Source organism: Trypanosoma cruzi, genomic scaffold, assembly GCF_000209065.1.
Source record: "Trypanosoma cruzi strain CL Brener 1047053516783 genomic scaffold, whole genome shotgun sequence".
Taxonomy (NCBI): Eukaryota; Euglenozoa; class Kinetoplastea; order Trypanosomatida; family Trypanosomatidae; genus Trypanosoma; species Trypanosoma cruzi.
In genome coordinates, this window is record NW_001849509.1 from 179,791 (window position 1) to 202,861 (window position 23,071).

The 23,071-nt window shown below is 53.0% G+C and overlaps 3 protein-coding genes and 3 pseudogenes across 3 annotated transcripts, besides 16 other annotated features; all 6 read left to right on the top strand.

Annotated features, from left to right (window-relative positions):
- Positions 1–7,871: a sequence feature (areas not merged during assembly with more than two copies in the genome that could not be assigned to a particular haplotype).
- Tc00.1047053510553.11 lies at positions 785–4,672 on the top strand (annotated as a pseudogene).
- Tc00.1047053510553.20 lies at positions 5,073–7,214 on the top strand (annotated as a pseudogene).
- Positions 7,819–7,857: a sequence feature (T-rich).
- Positions 7,872–8,171: a sequence feature (areas merged during assembly that could not be assigned to a particular haplotype. This can correspond to areas where the two haplotypes were merged or to regions with more than two copies in the genome that were merged during assembly.).
- Positions 8,172–9,115: a sequence feature (haploid, Esmeraldo-like haplotype).
- Tc00.1047053510553.25 lies at positions 8,530–8,967 on the top strand (annotated as a pseudogene).
- Positions 9,116–9,162: a sequence feature (heterozygous, Esmeraldo-like haplotype).
- Positions 9,163–9,460: a sequence feature (areas merged during assembly that could not be assigned to a particular haplotype. This can correspond to areas where the two haplotypes were merged or to regions with more than two copies in the genome that were merged during assembly.).
- On the top strand, positions 9,232–10,422 carry Tc00.1047053510553.30 (mucin-associated surface protein (MASP), putative; the record flags this gene model as incomplete). The annotated part of the gene is made up of 1 exon (XM_805659.1): positions 9,232–10,422. One exon carries the CDS (start codon positions 9,232–9,234, stop codon positions 10,420–10,422), a length of 1,191 nt encoding a protein of 396 aa, XP_810752.1.
- Positions 9,461–14,328: a sequence feature (heterozygous, Esmeraldo-like haplotype).
- On the top strand, positions 11,306–14,173 carry Tc00.1047053510553.40 (trans-sialidase, putative; the record flags this gene model as incomplete). Its single annotated transcript, XM_805660.1, has 1 exon — positions 11,306–14,173. One exon carries the CDS (start codon positions 11,306–11,308, stop codon positions 14,171–14,173), a length of 2,868 nt encoding a protein of 955 aa, XP_810753.1.
- Positions 14,285–14,312: a sequence feature (AT_rich).
- Positions 14,329–15,098: a sequence feature (areas not merged during assembly with more than two copies in the genome that could not be assigned to a particular haplotype).
- Positions 14,345–14,365: a microsatellite.
- Positions 15,047–15,067: a sequence feature (AT_rich).
- Positions 15,099–15,539: a sequence feature (areas merged during assembly that could not be assigned to a particular haplotype. This can correspond to areas where the two haplotypes were merged or to regions with more than two copies in the genome that were merged during assembly.).
- Positions 15,540–17,416: a sequence feature (heterozygous, Esmeraldo-like haplotype).
- Tc00.1047053510553.50 (UDP-Gal or UDP-GlcNAc-dependent glycosyltransferase, putative) lies at positions 15,964–17,097 on the top strand (the record flags this gene model as incomplete). Its single annotated transcript, XM_805661.1, has 1 exon — positions 15,964–17,097. One exon carries the CDS (start codon positions 15,964–15,966, stop codon positions 17,095–17,097), a length of 1,134 nt encoding a protein of 377 aa, XP_810754.1.
- Positions 17,417–23,071: a sequence feature (areas not merged during assembly with more than two copies in the genome that could not be assigned to a particular haplotype).
- Positions 17,480–21,805: a mobile genetic element.
- Positions 21,732–21,805: a mobile genetic element.

Below are 23,071 nucleotides of genomic sequence, written 5' to 3' on the forward strand. Positions count from 1 at the left end.
TGCCCGGCTCTGCAGGCATCCAGAAAAAAGCATGGAGCGGACGTCGGGGAGGTGAGGAAGTCGTGCTTCATGGAAATATTGGTGTGGTTCCACTTTGAAGTGGAAAGGTCTCTGCCCCAGCAGTACCTCCGCGCGGCGAGAAGGCACGAGGCCCCTCGCAGATGCGGCAGGCCGTATTTGCTCCTGGCAGGCTGCTCTCCTCTCCCTTTCCTCATTTATAGCGTCCATGTTTGGTTGGTTCTGTGATTTGTTGTTTTATTGATTCTTGGCGGCAACGGATTATCGAGCCACCGCACTATCCCCGGAGCGGGTGCGTAGCGGTGTTGTGTGCTTCACGGCCTCCGCTGCGGCTCCCACTTCGGGTGCCGGGCTCTCTTTTAAATCTCTGATCGTTGGGCGGACATGCTCTGCGATGGTGGCTGGCGTGTGGGCCTTCGTATTTATTTTAGGAGACACGAGGAATAGTAGTAACAGTATATATATATATCAACAGCGCTGAATAGATATTAGTACCGTTATTTACATGCCTATCTATATAAATATGCAGCCAATAGAATAGCGATTCAATAAACAAGAAATCAAGCAATCTGTCAAATTGTAGGAGAGAAGGGATATATCCATATCTATACAGATGCATCAATGAATAAGAATAAAGTATCGTTTTGACATTCGTACCCATATCGATACATCTATACATTGATCAAAGCTTATTTTTGTATATATATCTCTCCATATAATTCTTTCATCCTTTTTTTTATTTGTGGCATTTTGCTTCCGTTATGTTATGTATTCTTCTCCCGTGAGTTTATTCTTACTCTTTTAGAGCGCATAGGCATTCCGTCCAGCGGACAAGGTTTCATATGCACTGAAGCATCCCATCGGACAAAAGTCGCAAGGGGTTTGCGAAGCCCATCCCAATTGAATGATGGTTGCTATCTTCTTTGATCTCCTGAGGAGCTGCGACGTGCGATTGCGTTGCCCCTGACACCCAACACAATGACAACTTTCAACGAGCAGTTTGCAGGCGCATTGTGCAGTTTTCTTGAGGTGTAGCCCACACCCGTATTTTGGGAGTGAATGCACGGTGTACCTGTAGGGGATGTTGAGGGTGGCGTCAGCGAGGCATGGGATAGCATGTACTCCGGAACAAGTGTGTGGCGTTGGCCAGAGGAGGTCTTGTGCCAACGGCATCATTGATTGATGGCCAGTGATTTTGGGGCTGGGAGCTTCTTTGCTTTAAGGAATGGAACGGCGCTGTCTGACCAGGTGCCACTCGCTATCTAATCTGTCCTGGATGTGGCTTAAGAGACGGTGCGGGCGCATGCAGGGGGAGATAAGGAAGTGGGACCTTGTGTGGACGTGCACGTGGACGTGTCAGATGGTCACAATATCCCTCAAGAAGTGTGGAGCCCCCGAATTGATGATTCGACCATCCTGATAAAACTGCCTGGGGTGGAGGTGAGTGCGCTGACTTCCGTTTCACCGAAATTTTCCTTCATCTGACAGACTGCGCAGCTGACGTGGAGGGACATCATGCGCACCTGTTTCCGGCGGGTGCGATGCCGTTTCCCACATTTGAGGGCGATTTCCCCGATGACGCGCTCTGCCATCCACACTTGTTTTATTTTACGACACGACGCAACGCGGGGTTGGTGCTGAGCGACGAAGGCCTTCCGTCTCGGTTGGAACCAAAACGGAGAGTCCATGAAGAGGCATGCTGCTTGCGATTGGTTGATGCTTGGCCTGGGAGGAGTCTGTTTGCCACCGTGGAGCATCTCTTATTCGCCTGATTGCAGAGCCCTCTACACATTGCACAGGCCTCGTGCTCCTGAGTAATGCCGATAAGGGCGGATTGCATGATGGTGATTTATTGCTGGAAGGCACTGTGAGGAGGAAAAATATTATTTATTCTTTCTTCTTCCTGGACGAGACGAATCCGTTCTTTGATTGAAGTACGAATGCCTTGTTGCAATTCTTGTCGGCCGTTGGTGGCTTTGGTGTTTATTCCAATCAATGGCTCTCACTGGCGATTCCAAGGCCTAATATCGACTGGCGTTGTCGTTCTTGGGCCCACGTTGCTTGGCCCATCAACTGTTTGTGCAACTGGACAACAAGTTCTCTGTGGGCATGGATCATGTTTCGCGGAATATGGCCACAACGGCTGCTGAGTGGGCTGGTGGTTGTTGCGTCCTGTATGACAATGTTCTTGCGGATTTCACTCTGTTGCGTGTAGGTGATGTTACATCTGTGCCTCGTTGTGTGGCAGAGGCCTGAACCAACGGAGGATAGGGTGTTGTGATTAAACACAGCACAGACAACCCTCGTGTTGCTCATCGTTGTGCTTGTTTTCACTGCGAGCTTCGACGTGGGAAAATTTTGTTTTGTGCGGTATGGAGAGCACTCATCCGGTGGCATATCGCCGTGTGGTGGTCTCTGGCTCAAAGGAACCTGTGGAATAGTTTGTGAGGGCGAAGGGTGATGGCAGGACTGTCGTGCCGGCACAGACGGAGACGAGAACAGGGTGGTTGATGTGCCCTGTAACACTGCACTCTCGATTGCGTCGTTGGATGCGTGCAGAGCAGGTGGCTCTCCGGTGTCTGTTGGCTTCACGGCCAACCCGCTGGCCCATTCTGAAGGGCATTCAAGAGCATTCGTTCTCTGAGGGAGTTTCTGCAGGGTGGTCCGCACACTGCAGTGTTCGCTCCATTGGGCCTTTTCTTTGGTGAGAGGATGGTCTGTTGCACTTCTTGGACCCCTGTGGAGGGGGAGGGTCATGGGGCAACATGCCCGCCGTTTCGGTGTTGGCGCACCGCGCTCTTGTAGCCGCGTTACGCAGGAGGCATAATCCTCCGTTGCACGATGAAAGCAACGTCTTTTTTTTTTTTTTTTTGGCAATGAACGGCCTTCTTGTTATGTTGTTTGGGTCTTTCTGTTGGATAACGAGTCCACAAATGGTTGCGAGGGATGTGCGGCAGCAGGGTTTGAGTGCCGGTTTGTTTTTTTCTGACGGGCGGTGTTTAGGAATTACAGGCGCTTGCAGATGTCATCGCCGGTGTGAGGGCAGGTACTTCAGCTGCCCGAAGCGCGGCTGTTGGGAAGACGAGTTTCACTCTTGCAGCTGAGGCAGGCATCGACGAGGCGAATGTGCGTGCTCACCACCCTACTTTCTGTACTGTTTTGCCGCGACGACTGGATCTGATCGCCAGCCAAATTGGGCCGTTGCCATGTGGCCGCAACGTTGTCTCGAAGGGGTCGAGAGGCCGCAGGGCACGGCAGTTGCATTCATTTCTGGAAGTGTCACGGGGGAAGAAATGCTAGCCTTTCGGCATCTAACATTTCGCTGCCTTCTGACGCCATATTCGGTGAGTCCGTGGGTACTGTCTGGTGCTCCTGCCTTTTACTGGATGATTGGAAATGCCGAGATGTGGAGGGTATTTGCTGCGCCTTCTTTCGGTATCTTTGTCGCACGCCGTGTTCGAGACGGTTTTCGATTGCCGCATTGCATGGGGTGCTACAAGGCGATACTTTATGCCACGCGGTGGAAATATTTGACGTCGTTGAGGTGCCCTTGGAGGGTGGGGGTGGCGATCCTCCGGCGCGGGTGATCACTGACAGGTTCCCACGCCCCTTTGAATTTTCTGTCCCTTCTTTGCACGTTCATGAACTGACCGCGTATATTGCAGAATATATTCAGGTTGCTGCGGTGCTCCACACATTCAAGGTGTTGTCCTCCGCGCCGTCAATCTCGGCAGTTGACCGACCGGTCTCTTTGAAGGATTCGGGAGGAGGATTCGTTCAATTTGTTCCGCTGCTGGAGTCAATTCCTCCATTTCTGTCGGCTAGACACGCCCACACCGTTACTTTGCGTTCCCTTCCCTCAATGGGGAGAATGGGTGATGACGAACCTCGAGAGACAGTGGCTCTTTTTGTTTCAATCGCCGGGGGATCGGTCAGCGGCAGTTGATGCATCAGCCCTTCCTGAGGGTCGGCGACAGAAACTCTGTGGCCGAGAGGATTTGGATGAGAGTTCACGGGGCAAATTATGTGCCTTATTTCCGTGCTTATGCCGATGGGATGCAAGTATTTGACCCTTCTTGTGATGCCTCGTGTGTGCCACGACACTCCATTGAGGAGAGCACGAGGCGTTAGTGTCACTGTTATTTTGTTAGACACCACGGCTCTTTTCAGGCGTGTGATTCGACTGTGTGATGGTTCGGTTGAGGGGGAGGACGTGGATGGGCCGCGCTTACCCGACTGCTGCACCTCATTTTGCTGAACGCTCTGACCAAATTGCTGTTCTCCTTTTGCTTGCTTTACCAGGCCTGGCGACCTCTTGAGGAGCGGTGCGACGGCGTGGACTGTCAGGCTTCTGAGGAGGCCGTGGCTGCGCGGGATGTCCTACGGATTTTTTGCGTTTTGGGACTACTGTAGAGAAGAAGACATTTCATGCCTCCTCCACGTCCAGGAGAGTAAATGGAGGGATCGCGGTTGTGGGATCTCACTTCACGAGGGTCTGCGCTCGTTGATCGCGTCGACGGCGCACTCTGTGTGTCTTCGAGCCCTGCCGGAGCATCCCGCTGTTTTTGTTCCGGTGAACGGGAAAATCCACCGACACGCCGAGGGGGTGGTGGGGGATGTTGCAGCGAGGAACGCTTTAAAGGTGCTGCAATGAGGGAGCGCTGCTAGCAAGGACCCCGCAGCACTTAGTATTTTTCTTGCACTTACTTTCTGCTGTCTGTCTGTTGGTTGGTGCTGTTTGCCGGAGAGTGTATTGGCCCGTGCGCAAACGTCAGTGTCTCTGCTTCTGTGTGCGGCCTCACAGTGCTTGAGCCGTTGTGGACGGGGAGATTAATTACTGTAGCGGTTACGACGACGCTGGTGTGTTACACTGTGGATGGCGGCGCCACCCACTCCCCTGCCACGCTCTGTTTTGGTGCTTTTTAAAGTTTAATTTGATTTCTTGCGCGCAAACACACACGAAGAAGGAAAACAAATGCGAATCGATACTGTGAAATTCGAAGGCTCTGAAAGGACCAACAGCACACACACACCGCCCACACACACATATTTATATGCTCTCACGTGTTGCTGCTGTGAAGGCACCCCGCACACACAACCGTCGCCGCGTGACCGGATCCAGCGGAAGGAGGAGGGAAGGAAGAGAGAGTGAGCCGCAGAGGCCCAGCATGTCCCGGCATTTCTTTCGCTCCGCGGGGCTGCTCCTCGTCGTCGTGTTGATGTGCTGCGGCAGTGGAGCTGCAACGCTTGCAAAGGAGAATAATGGCGTGATTGATTTACGACGTGTTCAGGAACCGACGGGGGTCGATCTATTTGTGCTGCAGACGACGCTGGTGCAGCCGAAGGATGGGGTTGTTCCAGTTACGACGAGGGATTCATTTGTTTCAGCCTCTCTCGTCAGTGCTGGTGGAGTAATTGCTGCTTTCGCCGAGGGTCACATGGATGCCGAATATCAAGGTGGTCAATTAAGTAAGCCCTTTTCTTCTTATGTGGTTGCGGGATACTTCGACTCTGCGTGGGTTTGGTCCACTCTTGTTGGTGAGGTCAATAAAAGGATACATGGAGAGCACACACTGTGCTTGGTGCAGCGGAGGGAGAGGAGAGTTTGGGTGTTGTGCTCCGCCCCACAACAATCACGAAGGGCAACGGAGTGTTTCCTCTTGCGGGAAGCTCTGATATGCCATACGAAGGTGGGTGCTGGAGAGAGGGCGGCTTGGAGCCGAAACTGGTTGTGGGTGATGTCACGAATCCCACGGGTGGCAAGCAGAGTGGACGGATCGAATGGGGCGACCCCAAACCACTCTCGAAACTGATCTCTTCTGCTTCTCACGAAGGTGACTGGACGGAGTTTATTGCTTCTGGTGGCTCAGGTGTTGTGATGGAGGATGGCACGCTTGTGTTTCCTCACATGGCGGTGGATGAATCGGAAGACGTTTGCTCCATGATCATTTGCTCGACGGACAACGGCAGTGCCTGGGCGCTCTCTGAGGACATTTCCAGTGCGGAATGCCTTAACCCCCGCGTCACCGAATGGGAGGGATCACTTCTCATGGTTGTTGGCTGCGAGAACGGCCAGAGGGTGTACGAGTCGCGTGGCATGAGGACAGCGTGGACGGAGGCCATCGGGACACTTTCAGCCGTGTGAGCCAACGCACGATCAGGAGTCTCTCAGAAAGAAAGCCTGCGTGTGGATGCTCTCATCACCGCGACCATTGAGGAAAGGAAGGTCATGCTGTGCACTCAGAGAGGGTATGCCTCGGGGAAGAAGAGGGCCACTGCGCTCTGCCTTTGGGTCACGGAAAACAACCGCACGTTTTCTGTTGGACCGGTTGCCATGGACAATGCTGCGAATCGGATGCTCGCCAGCACCCTGCTGTACTCGGATGGCAGTTAGCATCTTTTACAACGGAGGGGCAACGGTGAGGTCCGTGTCATCTCACTTTCCCGTCTGACGGAGGAACTGAGTACAATCAAGTCCGTCCTCAGTACTTGGACGCAAAAGGGCATTTTTTTTTCCAGCTTGTCTATACCCACGGCGGGTCTGGTGGCAGTTTTGTCCGATGCGGCCAGTGATGAAAGGTGGAACGACGAGTACCCTTGCCTGAATGCAACGGTGACGAATGCAGCGAAGGACAACGATGGGTTTCAACTGACGTGACTTGAGTCCAGGGCAATATGGCCTGTGAACACTCGGGGTGATAATGTGCGTCATGTATCTTTGAGCCACTACTTCACACTTGTAGCGTCGGTGACCATCGAAGAGGCTCCGAGCGGGAGCACTCCTCTACTGACTGCGATGCTGGCGGACACTGAGTCCAGTCATACCATGGGACTGTCGTACAGCCACAAGAAGAAGTGGGAGACGACGTTCGAAGGCAAGACAACAACACGGAGCAGCACTTGGGAGCCGAGGAAAGAATACCAAGTGGCACTCATGCTGCAAGGCAAAAAGGCCTCTGTGGACGTTGATGGCGAGTCGCTGGGAGAAGAAGAGGTGCTGATAATAGGCGAGAGGCCACCTGAGGTCCTGAGGTTTTGCTTTGGCGCGTGCGGTGGGCACTAATCTCATGTGACGGTGACGAACGTCTTTCTGTACAGCCGCCTACTGAACTTCACTGCGATGCGTGCACTCAAGGACAGGGTCCCGCTCCGACGAGGGAAGCGGCTCCGACACCACCCGAGAAGATTCGAGTAGTCGACAGCGTCAGAGAGCACGTTGCTGGGGATATTATAGAAGAGAAATGGACGGGCACAACGCCCCTGGACACGAATCCCCACCACAAACAGTCACCTCGCAGTGTCTGGAGCGGTGTGAGTCCCGACGAGCGCCTTGCCTCTCTCAACGAAGTGAAATTGACACTGCGTGATTTAGGCGGTAACAATACCGTGCGTGTGTGCGTGTATTGTGTGCCGCTGCTTCTGGGATCATTATTTGGGTCGTGGCAGTCTGTGAGCCACAGAGTGTGGATTTGCGAATCCTCACGGAGAATACATGCCGCATCGCGCGCGCATTTTGAATTATCTTTCATTTCTTCAATGTTTTTACTTTTAAGTGTCTTTTTTCACTGTAGTTCAGCCGGAGTAGTAGGTACTGTGTGTTTTTTCTTTGCGTAATGTTCGGTTGCTGCACACTGTAATGAGCGACGTGTTTCCCCCTCTTTTTTGCTTTTTTGCCCACACGCGGTGTCGGCCCTGCGGCTGTGCGTCCCATGGACTGCACGAAAGGAGGATTGGAGGAACAGGCCGGATGCCGCATGAGATGTGAAGAATGTTGTGTGGGCTCACGGGAAGGTACGATCATCTTTTTTTTTTTAATTTAATTTTTTTTTTTTCCTTTTTGGTGCGGGCAATATGTATATACACACGGTTGTCTTGTGCTTCTCGGCGCATGAAATAAAAGTACTACCGAATCAAATTTTAATAATTTTGTTTTTTTACGTTTGTGAAGTTCTTCTGGACTCTCACCCTTTTTTCTTTTGGTTTTTTTTTTTCAAATTCCTGCGGCTCGTTGTATCATTTGCCATGTCCGCTGTCACTTTTTGTTAGCGTGTCCCGTTGAGTGTTCGTTTTCTGGCTGTGCTGTTGAAATGCCCTCATTTCTTACTCCCCGCTAGAAGCACCGATAGTCCGCGACGAAGATTGTTTGTGTTCCTCTCTGCGATGGCACGAGGGTGACTGGGCGCCGGTCTGCTGAGCGCACTCGAAGGGGAGCGGATGGTGTGCGCCGTGCCTCACTGTGAGTGTGGGATACCACCCGCCACGACCTGCTGTGAGGCGCACTGCCATTCCGCCAGGGCGGAGGGAAGTGAAGGACCGCGGTATGTACTTGGATGCACCCCGTCCCTTTTGTTACGGCTGTGTGTTTGCTGTGCGCATGGCTCTATCTTGCGGCGCGAAGTGGGTGGCGTTGCTTTTGCTTGTGTTTTTTTGCATGCGCTGTGCGACAGGCGTCTCTTCTTCACGACACCACCATTGTGCGTGGGCAAGTGGAGAAAGCGGGGAGATGTGTGAGGAACTGAGCGTGAGTGGCTGCCAACTACGCTCCGTAAATTGGGGTCTTCCACAGAAGTGGCTCCTCTTGGCAGCCTCTTGCAGCACTGCGACGCCGCCGGCTACAAGATTTTGTGGTGCCGCCACAATTACAAAAAGGACAACGAGATGCAGTTCATGACAGCCTACCTGATCGGCATGTGGTTGCAGCGCATGGAGCACGTGCGCCAGTACGCGTTGGGCGTTGTGCTCATGATTGGGAGGAGAGGCGGCACGACATTGTGGCGCCGTGGGTGTTGCGTGGCAGTGGCATGCCGGCGATTGTGAGGGACGTGGAGGGCACGGAGCTGCTGGACTGAGGGAGGAGGTGGCTGACGCTGTGGCGCAGCGGGAGCGCATGACGGACTGCCTGTGCTGGAGGGGCGCGTGTTGAAGTGAGCGTGGCGTGCCTGTGAGTGACTGAGGAGAGGGAACAACAGTAATAGTGACTGTGGGAGTGTGAAGAGCGGTGCACGGGCGAGGAGCGCACCTCTTTCGTTTTGTTTTGATTGTTGTTGTTGGACCGCACCCACCCGATTGTTTTCGTTTTTTTGTTTTTACATGACTCTTATTGCTGGATGGGACGGTGCGTGGTTGTGTGAGTTGTTTTTCTTACTTTTGCTTTTGCTCTGCGTTGACGGGGAGTTAGTTTGTGCTGAAGGCTGCACGCAAGTGAGAGGAGTGATGATGATGACTGGCCGTGTGCTGCTGGTGGGTGCCCTCTGCGTGCTGTGGTGCGGTTTATCTGGAATGGCGTTGAATGACTACTGCAGTGAGGGTGGAGAGAACGGTTTGAGGCACACAAGTAATGGTGGAAGTGACGGTGTGTCTCTAAAGGTGGACTGTGGGTTGTTATCCGCTCCAATGGGATTAATAAAGGCGGTTGAGGCTGCGGATGAAGAACAAGAATTAAGTGATCCAGGACCACGGGATAGGTCGGAGGAATTATCGCCTGATAATACGGAAGACGGCGGAGCGACTGGTTTAGGAAGAGATGTTGTCGCAATTCAAGCAGCAGCAATACCGCCGAAGCCCGAAGGACCAGGTACAGGAAGACAGGAGGGTAAGTCGACAGTGGTGAATACAAAAGGAAAAGAAGAAGATAATAAGAAAGGAACTGCAGCTGATTCCAAAAAACTGAAACCTGATCAATCTTCTTCTTCATCTGGCGGTTCTGGTCCTCCGGTTGGTGAAGAACCCCTTTCGGAAAATTCCAAGAGTAGTAAATACTCCGGTATCCAGCTGAAAGAACAAGGAAAGGACCTTCGCAGTAAGTCTCACAGTCATGAAGAGGTGGTGGAAGAAACAAGTGAATCAGAACAAGAAGGAACAGAAGAAGACAAATACAAAAAAATAAATGATAAGGCACCCGCAGTGATACGTGAAAATCCAGTGGAACAGAAAGAAATGCAAACATCAACATCCCCAACACAAGTGAATGGACAGTCCGGTACTGAAGATAACGTGCCCATGCAACAGCTACAACAACCCCAAAGTGGAATGAACCAAAACAACAATTCACAAACAACGAGCGTTGCCCCCACTACAGCCAATCAACACAATGAGCCATCTGCCATCCATACGGAAACAAGGCCACCATCACCCACGGCAAAAAGAGATGCCGCTAATATTGTTTCTGACAAGAGCACTGAAGACAGCAACCAGAACAATGATTTAGCAGCTGATGGTGCAGTGACAGCAGAAGAAAAACAAAATGAAAATGACGAAGAATCCGCAAAAGAAAAAAATGGCGTTGGTGCAAATTCCACCGCAAATACAGACGAAAGTGACGGCAGCACCGCTGCCATCCACTCCACCTCCCCTCTTTTGCTTCTTTTTGTTTCTGCGGCTGCGGCTGCGGTGGTGGCCGCGTGAGAGTGAGGGAGGGAGAGCCATGCACCGCCCGCACACACACTCGTCTTTCACCCACTCTCTGTGTGTGTCCCCTTGCATGGACTCTCGCCCTCACCTCATCCCACGAAGCACACACATAATGTGCCCATTGTATATATGAATGCACACCCATGCAGGCCCGTTGGTGCTCTCTTTTGCACGACACGCACCGCTGCCGTCCTGCCTGACTGCATGGGCGGAGCACCGTAACTGTTTCTGTTTTGTTTTTATTGCATTGAGTGGGCAACCTCTCTCTCTCTCTCCCTGTGTGTGTGTTTTGCTTTACGGGAGCAATGAGAGTGTGTGCGCTGGTCGTCCCACGCTTCGGCTTTTTGTTTTGTTTTTCATTGTTTTGTGGTTGAGAGCACCCATTCCGCGGGCTGCGTGTGTGTGTTTGTGTGTGATGATATGAGTAATTTGTGTGTGTGTTCTATCTGCCTCTCTCTGCCGTTGCTTTCTTCTGACTCTCTTGTGGCGCACAGCTGCTCTGCAATTATAGGCGCTGCCAAACACAAAGGCACATACACGCACACACATGCCACGCCACTCCCGCCGTGGATTCTGCGACTAATGGATTCTCAGGCTGTGTGGGGTGGTGTGCGGGTGCGTTGGAGGAGACAACAGCAATACGACTGGCGTCAGCGCGTAGGTGCCGTGAAGGGCGGTTTGACCCTTTTGGATCTTGCTGATTGTTTTGTGTGTGGGCGTTGATCGGTGCGTGTTGACGGGTGACAAATAACTACGCATCCGCCGTGGATCCTGCTGGTGGTGACAGTTGCTGTGTGTTCCCGGTGCACTGTTCTTCCTTCTCCTGTTCCGTGTGTCTGTGTGCGAGTTGTTTTTGTTGGGAGTGACTGCGGTGCGGATGATGATGGTGCCACTCACTGTGGATGGGTGGCGGTGCTCACTGTTTCACCTTTCTATCCATATTTTTTGTCACTTTTTTTCCACTATCACACGAAGAAGGAAAACAAACGCTAAACGCTACTGTGAAATTCTAAGGACCAACAGCACACACACCGCACACACACAGACACATATTTATATGCTCTCACGTGTTGCTGCTGTCATGGCACCCAACGCACACAACCGTCGCCGCGTGACTGGATCCAGCGGAAAGAGGAGGGAAGGAAGAGAGGGTGAGCACCAGAGGCCCAGCATGTCCCGGCATTTCTTTCGCTCCGCGGGGCTGCTCCTCGTCGTCGTGTTGATGTGCTGCGGCAGTGGGGCTGCGGAAGCTGAGGGGCGGCTTTCTGATTCCCAGTTTAAATGGACGGGCATCACTGATGATAGGGAACAAGTGGTTTCGTTGGGTGTTCCCGGCCTTTTAAAAGTGGGGAGTGACGTGTTTGCCGTTGCCGAGGCGCAGTGCGCGAAGAAGAACGGTGAAGTCGACGTTTTTACTGGCGTTGCATCCCAACTACTCACGACAACAACTGCTAACAAGCCGGAGGAAGTGCTGAAGGATGACAAAAAGGATACACAGGTTTTGGAGAAAGTCGGTTCCGCAGAAAAGAAGAAAGTAGATGTGAGCCGACCAACAACTGTTGTGGAGGGAAATGATATTTACATGCTTGCCGGAAAATACAGCCAGACAGCTGCCGGTGGTCTCGAGGAGAGAGATGCAGTTGACTGTGGATTTTTGCTGGTGAAAGGGGAGGTCAATGGTAATGAGAAAGGCGTTAAAACAATCCATTGGAAAAATATTAACGACGTCTCGCGGCCATCTTTTGGCGAACAACACAAATCCTTAACACGGTTGATTGGCGGCGGTGGATCAGGTGTTGAGATGAAAGACCATACGCTTGTGTTTCCTGTGGAAGCCGTGAAGAAGGCGGAGGGCGTAGAAAAGGCCGAAAAGACCGTTTTGCTGATCATATACTCCTTGAATAATAACAATTGGAAGCTGTCGAAGGGAATGTCTGACGATGGCTGTAGTGATCCCTCCGTCGTGGAGTGGGGGAGGGACAAAAAACTCATGATAATGACTGTGTGTGATGACGGCCGCCGCAGGGTGTACGAGGTCGGTGACATGGGGGATTCGTGGACGGAGGCACTCGGGACACTCTCGCGCGTGTGGGGCAACAACCACAAGGGAAATGTGAGGGGCGTTGGAGGCGGATTCATCACAGCGACGATTGACGGTGTTAATGATAAGAGAAATGTGATGCTCATTACCCTGCCGGCGTATTTGAAGACTGAGAACGAAGTCAATGCAAGGCGTAAACTCCATCTTTGGCTGACAGACAATACGCACATTGTTGATATTGGGTCGGTATCCGGTGATGACGAAGACGTTGCCGCCAGCTCCCTGTTGTACAAAAGTGGTAAAGATAATAATAATAATGAGAAGTTGATTGCACTGTACGAGAAGAAGAAGAGCAACGGAGAGCAATCATATGGTATGGTCTCTGTGCTTCTGACTGCGCAGCTGGAGCGGGTGAAGGAGGTGCTGACGACCTGGAAGGAAGTGGACGAACGTGTCTCCCAGCTGTGCACCTCTTTAAGTGCTTTGGAGGGTACCTCAACTGACGATGCCTGCAGCACTGTTAAGATCACGGATGGGCTGGTTGGCTTTTTGTCCGACAACTTCTCTGACGACACATGGAGGGACGAGTACCTCGGGGTGAACGCCACGGTAAAGGGTGGTGCAGCAGCGGCCACAGGGACTTTGGATAAGGGCGTGAAGTTCCAGGGAGCGTGGGCGGAGTGGCCCGTTGGCGCGCAGGGGCAGAATCAGCTGTACCACTTTGCGAACTACAACTTCACTCTTGTGGCAACGGTGTCAATCGACGGTGTGCCGAAGGAGGGTCCTATTCCATTGATGGGTGTGCGTCTGGACGGTGAAAACAAACTTATGGAGTTCTCGTACAACAAAGAAAAGAAGTGGGAATTGCTGTGCGATGGAAAGCCGAAGACGGAGCACAGCCGCGATTGGGAGCCGGGCACTACACACCAGCTGGTGCTTATGCTACAGAACGGCACCCATGGCTCCGCGTACGTCGATGGTCAGCGTGTGGGAGACGCGCCATGTGAATTAAAAAATAATGATTCGAAAGAGATCTCCCACTTCTACATTGGAGGGGATGGAAGCAACGCAGGAAATGCAGACAGCCGAGACGGCGTGTCTGTGACGGTGACGAACGTCCTGCTGTACAACCGTCCGTTGAATGACCCTGAGATAGGCGCCTTCAACCCGAGAAAAGCCTCTATTCCACCTCCGGTGAACACGCCTACTCAGTTAACAGCGGTTCAGTCTTCTCCTGGTGAAGGACAGGAGGAAAAGGGACAGTCGTTGGGGAGAAGTGGTGCGGGCGGTTTATCCACATCAACAGAATACACTGCCACGACTTCCTCAGGAGAAGAGGGGTCTGCAAACCACTTTTTGTCAGGAAAGCCTTCCGATGGAACTCAAAAAGTAAATGGCGACCTCTTATCAGATGGTGAACAAAGAGCGGGAACAGAAGTTGGAGATACGGTGCAGGGAGATGGACCCACGGTGAATCCTGAGGTGAGCGTGAGCTCTGGTGAGAATGGAAAGACGGCGAGAGGAAAGGATGGGCGGGAGGAGGAGGGGATCCATCCACAGGATAGGGAAGCAAATGCCACGGCACTCAGCAGCAGTCCCGGAAATTTGTCGCAGGGGAATAACAGCGATGCCGGCACTGTGTGTGAGAGAGGACCGCTGCTGCTGCTCCTTCTGTTGGGACTGTGGGGGTTTGCGGCTCTGTGAGGAGTGACTGGCTGCCGCGTGGGACACTTGCGGCCTCCCCTGCACAGAAATACACGTCATAATGAATTTCCCTCATAAAAACTTTTTTTTTTTTTTTTACTGTTTGTTTGCAATTTATAATTTTTTAAATTTTTTATTACTTTTTTCACGTTTTATTGCTTCTCTCTTCCCTTTTTTTTTTTTTTTTTTTTTGCTTTTGGGGCAATTACTATGGAGGTTTTTCTTTTCTACTCTTCCCTCTTTTAATTTTTTTTGCTGCACTCTTCCCGTGAGGGGTGCCGTGTGTTTCCCGCCCAACTGCTCCACTCGCACACCCACCGACACGCTCATGACGACGGCCCTGTGCGCCTCGCCTGCTGCACGCATGAGGAGGGGCCGCGACGAACGGCGCGCTGAGGGAGCCGTGACGTGTGGGCGTGCGACGAGGGCCTGTGGGGCGGAGCACACATTTCTTTCCCTCTTGTTTTGTTTTCTTTGCTGCCAGGGCGGGCAGACACCCGCAGCGCCACACACACAACCACACCCTGCCGCCGTGTTTTTCTTTTGCTTTGCGTGTGCATTTCACGCGCTGGAGAGACGCGACTGCCGTCATATCTGCGTGCTTCTCTCAGTCCCCACAAACACGAGTGACTGTGCTCTGCGGGCTGCACTCGCACGCCGATGAAAGGGCTGAGGGGAGCAGCAACACGCAGATGAACCCATGAAATATAAACGATGTGCAGACACACATGGAGGGTCAGACGGTTGAAGCACACGCAACCATCTTTCCAATTTTCTTTTTCGGGCAAAATATATGCAGACAGTTTGGTGTGGCCACACGGCAGCCAGGCGTTTTTTTTTTTTAATTTGTGTGGAACAGTAATGGACGATTTCTTTTTAATTTATAATTATTTTGTGTGATGGGGTTTATATAAGACGAAGGGGAAAGCTTTTTTTTGTTTTAAATAAATTTTGTGTGGATTGCCACTGCTTGGGCTGCAGTGCAATCATGAGTTTGAGCGGTCTTCTTGTTGTTGCTTCCGCCATGGACCTCCGCTGTACATTTTTGTGCGTCTCTCTACATACTCTGCTTTATTTTTAGTTTTACCTTGTTTTTCTGCAGGCGCACACACACACAAGATGCACATTGCAGTGGATTTGGCTGCTTCTTTTGTTGTGCATGCTGGCAGTTGCGTGTGGCGGCTGTTGTCTTCTTCCGTGGACATGGGGAGAACGAAAGTGAGAGGCAGCGCGCACCCCGAGTCTCTTTTCCTTTGCGGGTGTGTTACACCGCGTGTAACCTCATGGAGTGAGGCGCCGCATCACATTGAGGGTGGAACGGCAGTGAAATTTTGGTACCGCGTCATGGATGAATCAGGATCCACTTCTACGTTTGGATGGTGTGGTGATTGCTTGCTCGGTGTGCGTAGTGTGTTGGCTGCGGGGCTGTGGCCGTGTTCCGTTGGCTGTGGAATTGAACTGGGGGCGGTGGCGGTGCGTGCGTTTTTTGTGTGGGAAAAAAAAGTTCCGCTGGCAATGCCGGTCGCCTCAGCGTGCTGCCACAGCCAATTGCACCAAGCATTGTCGGGGGAAGCCGGGAGCCAGCCATGTTTCACTCATGGAATTGTTGCTGGCGCAGCGCTGACGGCATCGACCGGGGCCCAAGCCAGCCGCGTGTTGCCGTGCCAAGTGCGATCCATTGAATTTATTTGAGAAATGGCTGGAAAAAAAAACAGTGAAGATTTCTGTTATTTCCCTACACACTCTCTACCCCTTTTCCTTTTGCCTAGTCTCTCACAACAACAGCGACCATGGCGAAAACGAAACTTCTGACGCTGAGGCATAAGATGAAGCGAGTTGCCTTTTTGCTGATTCTCTTCATTGCGGTTACGAATCTTCTGTACCTCAGCTTTGACACCACTGACGATGATGGCGCACCGGGACCCAACAACCCCCGCTTCCCGCGAGCCGCCGCAGTGGACGACGCAGCACTTGCTTACATCCCACGCAGTGTTGTGGACACGTGGAGCCGGCGGGAGTATCTGATTGTGCTGGGCATCCCCTCCACGGACGACGAAGCGAGGCGAACACGACGCAACCTGCAGCGGACGACGTGCTGGCGGTTCCCCGGTGTGGCGACGAGAGCGAACGACTTCACCGGTGCGATGCTTGTGCTGTATGTCCTTGGGCGACACCCGTCGCACGGCTACGACTACTCTGCCGCGCTGTTGGAGGAGGCGGCGCAGTGGCAGGATGTGGTCGCGCTGCCAATGAACGAGGGCCGTGTGACGACAAACAAAACAATTTCTGGCGAAGGCTTCTGGGGCCTTGAGGCGGATATTGGTATGAGCCGCAAGACGTACATGTGGTTTGACCTTGCGGTCCGATTGTTCCCGACAGCGCGTTACTTTGCGAAGGGCGATGACGATATTTTTCTCCGTGTGCCGCTGTTCGTTGCCATCCTGCGCCTCCTGCCGGGCCGAGGGATCTACATGGGAAACCACATCGGTACTACCCATTTTGTGCATAAGGGCTTACCAGGATCCGCGTTTATGATGGGCTGGTGCTACACATTGTCGAGGGATGCGGCTGAGGCGTTGGCTTCGTACAAGCCGCTGCGGCGCCTGGCGTACCTGCCGTACAGCGAGGAGCTTGATGACGAGTTTTCCCTACTTCGGTTTCAGCACGAGGACGTCATGGTTGCTTGGGTTCTTGAGAGGGTAATAAAGTACCAGCCGATGGTATACGTGAAGGTTCTGGGCTGTCACATCCATGACGCCCGCAATGTCACGGGGCACTCGCAGGTGGTGCCGACCTCGATGTGTGTCCACCACTTGGCGGAGGACGACTACGCTGCACTCATGGCGCGCTTCGGCAACGACACATCACCTTTTGTCCGTGTGGAGCGGGTCTCAGACGACACGATATACCCTCTGTGCGATTGAAAAATGGAACAGATGCTTTTTTTTTTGTGTTTTTTTATGTGTGCGAGTTAAAACTGAACGTCCTGCTTAATTGTTCTCTGCATTCCAGTTCGTGCCCTATGTGCTCTGTGGCCGAACGAAGCGAGATGTATCATTAACCGCCCCCGTGCCCCCATGGAGCATGCCAGTCTCCGTCCTCGACCCGCGTGCGGAACGCTGTGCTGGAGACAGTGGGCGTCCGTTGCGTTGTGCTGTGTGTGTGCTTCTTCTGGGGGCACGCGGTGTGGCTGCGCGTCTGTGGGCCGGGCCGCCAATGAAGAATTTGTATAATTTTGTTTTTCTATCTTTTTGCTTTGCTAATTTTCCGATTGGGAGGTGGAGGGAATTCAGCATTTTTATTTCTGGAACCTTGTGAAGAGACTGTTCGCGGGCGAGCTGACTATCTAATTTAATATATATATACCCTGATGAAGCGAACTCTCCATGAGCCTTTTTTTACTTTATTATTCTTTGGTTGACCGCGATTCTAGGAATCAGGGAACCAATGGCGTCTAGACGAATTTAGTTGTTTTATTTTTATTTTGTTTTTACAGCCAAACCTGATTCCTGCAAGCTCATATAAAGGAATGGCGATGGTTCCTTTTGCACGGCAACGGAATGGAGCCTTATCGGTAATTGCATGGCGGATCTGGTACGCCAGCAAGGCGATATACAGGAGCAACTCGCCTACATGGATGAAAAGGGACAGTCGGAATCAATGATGACTGTCAGTGCTACCATAAGGGGCTCACGATGGATTTCAGGAAACACTGCCAAGCACTGGGAGGATTCAACCCTTACGGGGCACATTGCGGATCTCCGGGCGCCCCAAGCACCAAATTTTGAGTCTCAATCCCTCCTGCCCATAATGAGGGCAGCCCGTGAGTTGGGGACGCGGCAAGGGCTGACCATCGCGGAAGGGCGGAGATCAAAGTCGCACTACGCCGCCGCGGACGTGCAGAATCAGAGCGCGCAGCTTCAACATCAGATGGAGGAAGCGAATAACCACTTTTCGGCACGTGCGTCGAACACTGCGGTGGCGGACGGTTTTCTTGCGCGACGAGAATCGGCGCTTGCGGGGCGCGAGCGTCATTTGGAGACAGCCCCTGCCCAACCCCAGGGACAACCCCAGGAACGAAAGGCACGCATCAGTGCCTTGGAAGCGCGGCTTGCAGCTTGGGGTGCGGCGACGCGCCCGGACAGCGAGGAGTTCCCTCTTCCAGGAGAGGGCCGCCAGATGCACCCGCGCACGGGTCCGAAGATGGCGCAACGACACCGTCCCACCACGAGCGTTTGATGGCCAGGGGCGCGGCTGCACCCACAATTCCCCAACCCATTTTCACGGGAGAGCGACGGCGGGTCAATACTCATGCGTCATTGGGCAATGTGGGCGACCACGTTTCCCTCACCCCGTGACTTCGCCTTCTCGATCTCCGGCTTCAGAAGAAGTTTCCGGTTCGGATGAAGAGGATCCGGGTTTCCTTGAATTTGGCTTCAACACTTGTTCCCGCGAATTTGGAATGAAGGCATATTTGAAATCCGTAGCGCTTACGATTACTGGCACCGAGGGGATGCTCACGCCCAAATTGCCTTTGACATTCTGGTTTCGTGGATGTGCGCATTGCAGTTGTATCGGGAGCCCAACAAGCAGTTCATGGACTTGGGCAGGATTGTACTGCAGGTCTTTTGGATGCAGATCATGATTAAATCCGACCCCAGCATCCCGATCCAAAAACTGCGTGCCCGCCTTCATACGGCTTTTTATGAGGATGACACCTTCGCGAGGGCGGCTCAGCCTCTCATGGATCGAATGGGAACTCGATCGCTGTTGCTGCGATGCCGACTGTGCCACAATTATGGGCACGACGCGTCTAATTGCAACGTGCGCCCCAAAAGGGTTTCACCGAACTACAAACGAACGTCAAAAAACGGCAAAGGGGCTGCCCGCCGCTCATGAAGGCGGACGACGGCGGCCACACCCATTCCACCACCTCCCACCAATCCCCACAGAAGACGTCGCACCGCACCGCTGACGCTTCATCCGATCATTTGAATCGCCCCACGCAATCGTTAAGAAGCGCAAAGGAGCTTATACGCCAACGACGCTCGACTGTGGTACCGCGAATCACCGATATCTTCGCTCTGTGCCAGCCACATGAGGAGGTCGAACGAGTTGGCTTGAGAAATGCGGGCGCCGTCAAAGTAGGAGCTGAGAATGTCACTAGCGGGGCAATTCACAAGTTCTTGCCGCACGCACGCGCAGCCGATCAACGAGGAGAGCTGCGCGGCCATTTTGACGGCAATATGAGATGTGGCGCCATCGATCCGACCGCAGCACGCCAGGATGCTGGCGGTCCATGTTGCAAATGTATCGAACCCCGCTGGAAATGGCGATTCTGGTGTTACCAAAAATTGCGGCGCGATCGGAAACGAAGCAGGCGCGCCCCCTTGACAACGGAAAAGATGAACCAAGTTATCCGCAGCCGGACCGATTGAAAGGAACGTGTTGTTTTCAACTTGTTTGGGTAATGGCGAGTCGTTGGTCCGACATTGCGGCCTTGACTCCCAAAAAATTTCACACTGGATCCGGACGGGACCATAATTCTGGATTTGTCCGTGGTGCCAAGGACGGCGAGGGTGGATCCCCACCGCGCCTCGCGGTTCGTCAGGATACGACGGCGGGATGCGTTCAACACTATAAAGTTATGCAGGACACTTCAACGCAACGAAAAGCTCACGAATCTTACGACTGCCCACGTGGAGCGAGCTCTGGCTTCTTGGAATGCCACGGCGCATTCCATAAAACGGGGTGCGCCGCTGAAATCGTGGAGTCACACAATTTGGACCCACGCGTGATCTTGCGGATGGCGGTGCACGTTGACCCGTTTGGCCTTCCCCAAGGCACAGTTCGGTATTTGGGGAATTGCAACACAGTGCTGACCCAGGTGTCGTCGCTGGTTGCATTGGTGTGAAGGGAGAAACTGCGGGAGGGCCGGAACCGTGGTTGAGAGAAGAGAGGCGTTTTTCTATGATCTTCATCGTGCCGCCGCGGCTTAAAGACGCGCGACAAGGACGCGACTGGCCACTCCACAAGAGGAACGAACCATCCCGCCACAGCAAGTCAACGTTTCCGCATTGAATTTGGAGTGCGTCAGGGGACCGTTGAGCCTGGCCACCTTGGAGAGACTCATGCAAGTTTGCGGACTCGTCGGGCGGTCCCCTTTTCCTTCGTCTTCTTTTACACCAGGCGAAAGCCCACGAAGGATTCCAGCGGCTGACGCGCGATTGTTGAAGGAAGCATGAATAATCGAGGACGCTTCGTCCACAACAACAGGCTGATGGATAATACCCTTTTTCGGTTGTGGAGGAGAAAAACGCCGGTTTGCGAAAACGATGGATTGCGTGGGCACGCGACAAGAATAGAGACGACCCTTATGAGGCTATTGTACCTTTTTTACGCATTTCCCATTACTTGCCACCTGTGATGGCTGAGGCCGCTTCCTGCCTGGACTCAAAGGCATTCTTTTTCCGAGTCTCCTTACCGCGGGAGACTTGTCATCTCTTTCGATGCCGCGTGGAGGACGGCACGATGGAGGAGCTCACGCGGCTTCCTATGGGATACAAGGCCAGCCCAGAAATTCTCCAGATTGTTATTACCTCGGCAATTGCGGGGGTGACGACGGTGGTTCACTTCCTCTGGGCCGCGCCTCCATTGGTGCGTATCGACGTTTGGATCGGTAATATACGCATTGCAGGGTCGAGAAGCGACGTGACATTGTGGGAAGCCCAAGTGCTTTGTAATGCGGACGGCCGTCGCGCCACGATGGGAGAGGATCGCGAATCGGGCGCCACGCAGTACATCTTTCTTGGGGTGCAGTTTGATCATACTCACCAGGCGGTATTTCTGAGTGACAAGTTTGTCCGGTCTGTATGCGCCATGCCGGCGCTCAATTCTTTAACCATCGCGGAAATGGAGGTTATGGCGTCACGCTTTTTGTACGCGGCTGTCATTTTGGGCACGCATTTATGTGATTACTACTTTTCCATCAAGGCAGTGCGACGGCGATTATCGGCACTTAACGGGGGGATTGTGCAGGAGAAATCCCCGGCGAATCGTTCGCCGGCAGCGGTTGGTTTGGATGAGAGATTGCGACACATGATCGAGAACAATCCTAATTGAAACCTCAAGCCCACGGAAAAGGCATCGGCCGCCCTCATCACGGATGCGTCGCTCCATTGTTGGGGAGCCGTTTTAATTCCAGACTTCGGCGACGTTAAAACCGCCGGAGGGAAATGGGAGAGGAAGCCTTTTCTTATCATGCAGGCCGAGGCGCGCGCGGTACACTTAGCCTTATCGGATTTTTCCGCCATCTTGCCATCCACCATGGACGTTTGGGTGGATAATACTTTGCTGCAGGGAGCGGCGAATAAAAGCAGCTCAAAGTCATACGCGTTGACGTGGAATCTGCAACGGATATATGAGTTTTTGGACTCTCGCGGAATACAGGCATCCTTTGCTTACGTACGGTCAGCAGACAACCCCGCAGACGGCATATCACGCAGTCGTGTTTTTACACTTCAGGACTTGGCGAAAGGAATGGAACTTGTGAGGGGGAGCGGCGGGGTCTTGTGGCTGTAGGAGCCCAAATTCTGTCACTTTGTAAGTAATAAATATGTATATCCCATCCGAATAGAGTGCAGCATGTCACGATTGTGGCTAACGGATAATGCAAATATATATATACACTTACTTGGTGCAAACTTTGAAGATGTGGTGGAGCCATTCTCATTCCATTTGCTTTTTTTCCTTTCGTTTTGTTTGGTTTCTATTATTGGTAACTTCAGGATTCTATCAGCGGCCCAGGTGAATATTCACTTTTTATCATCGCATGGAGTGAGGCATCGCATCCCATTGAGGTAGGACTGCAGTGAATTTTTGTCGCCGCGTCATGGATGGGTGAGGATACGCTTCTGCGTGTGGCGGGTGCTGTGGGTGCTCGCTCGGTGTGTGTTGTGCGTTGACAGCGGGGCCGTGGTCGTATCACGTTGGCCGTGGGATTGAACTTGAGGCGGTGACAGTGGGTCCCTTCTCCTCGTGCATGGTGGGTGATTGCTGGCGTTGTGTGCGTTTTTTGTGTGGAGAGCCGAATCCTCTCACCTGCGTACTGACAGCGCTGCGATGGTGCGTGAGTGTGTGGGGGCTGGTGTGGAGTTGCCGGCCAGGGTGAGGGCCTTGGCGGTGCTTTTCCCGCTTGTCGTTTGTTCCTTTTGTGCGTTGTGCTGCATCTTGCTTTTTCCCCCTTCTCATCCTCTCCTCCCGTGTTCCTGCGTGGAGTGGCCGCATGCTCGCGTGCCAAGCTGATCGTGAGTGCCTCTTGACGGCATCCACCCATTTCCTTCTCTCTGTCTGTCTGTCTTTCCCTGCTGGGTGTGAGGCGTGTAGCACCGCGGGAGGGCTGGCCCGCACACGCCGACGGCCCACCATGACGCCCGTGATGGCCGGTGCGGAGTGGCGGTGCGTGGCGCTTGGGTTTTGCGGTGCAGATACGGTGCGGTGACTGCGAGAGGGTCAGTGCTCTCCTCGCACCGTTGTCTCTGTGTGTTGCTGCTCTTTTCTGTGTGTGATGGTTTTCCGTGCTGTCGCTTCTGGATTGACTTGTGTTGTGGTTTTTGCGTGGGCGCTCTGCTCTGCTCCCCACGGACGTGTCTGACGTATTGCCGCTGTTGTTCTTTTCAAATTCTTGAATGCACACAAACACACATGAATTAGGAAGTTACGACCGAACGCTAATCGCTACTGTGAAATTCGAGGGCTTTGAAAGGACCAACAGCACACACACCGCACAAACAAACACATATTTACATGCTCTCACGTGTTGCTGCTGTCATGGCACCCAAAGCACACAACCGTCGCCGCGTGACCGGATCCAGCGGAAGGAGGAGGGGAGGAAGAGAG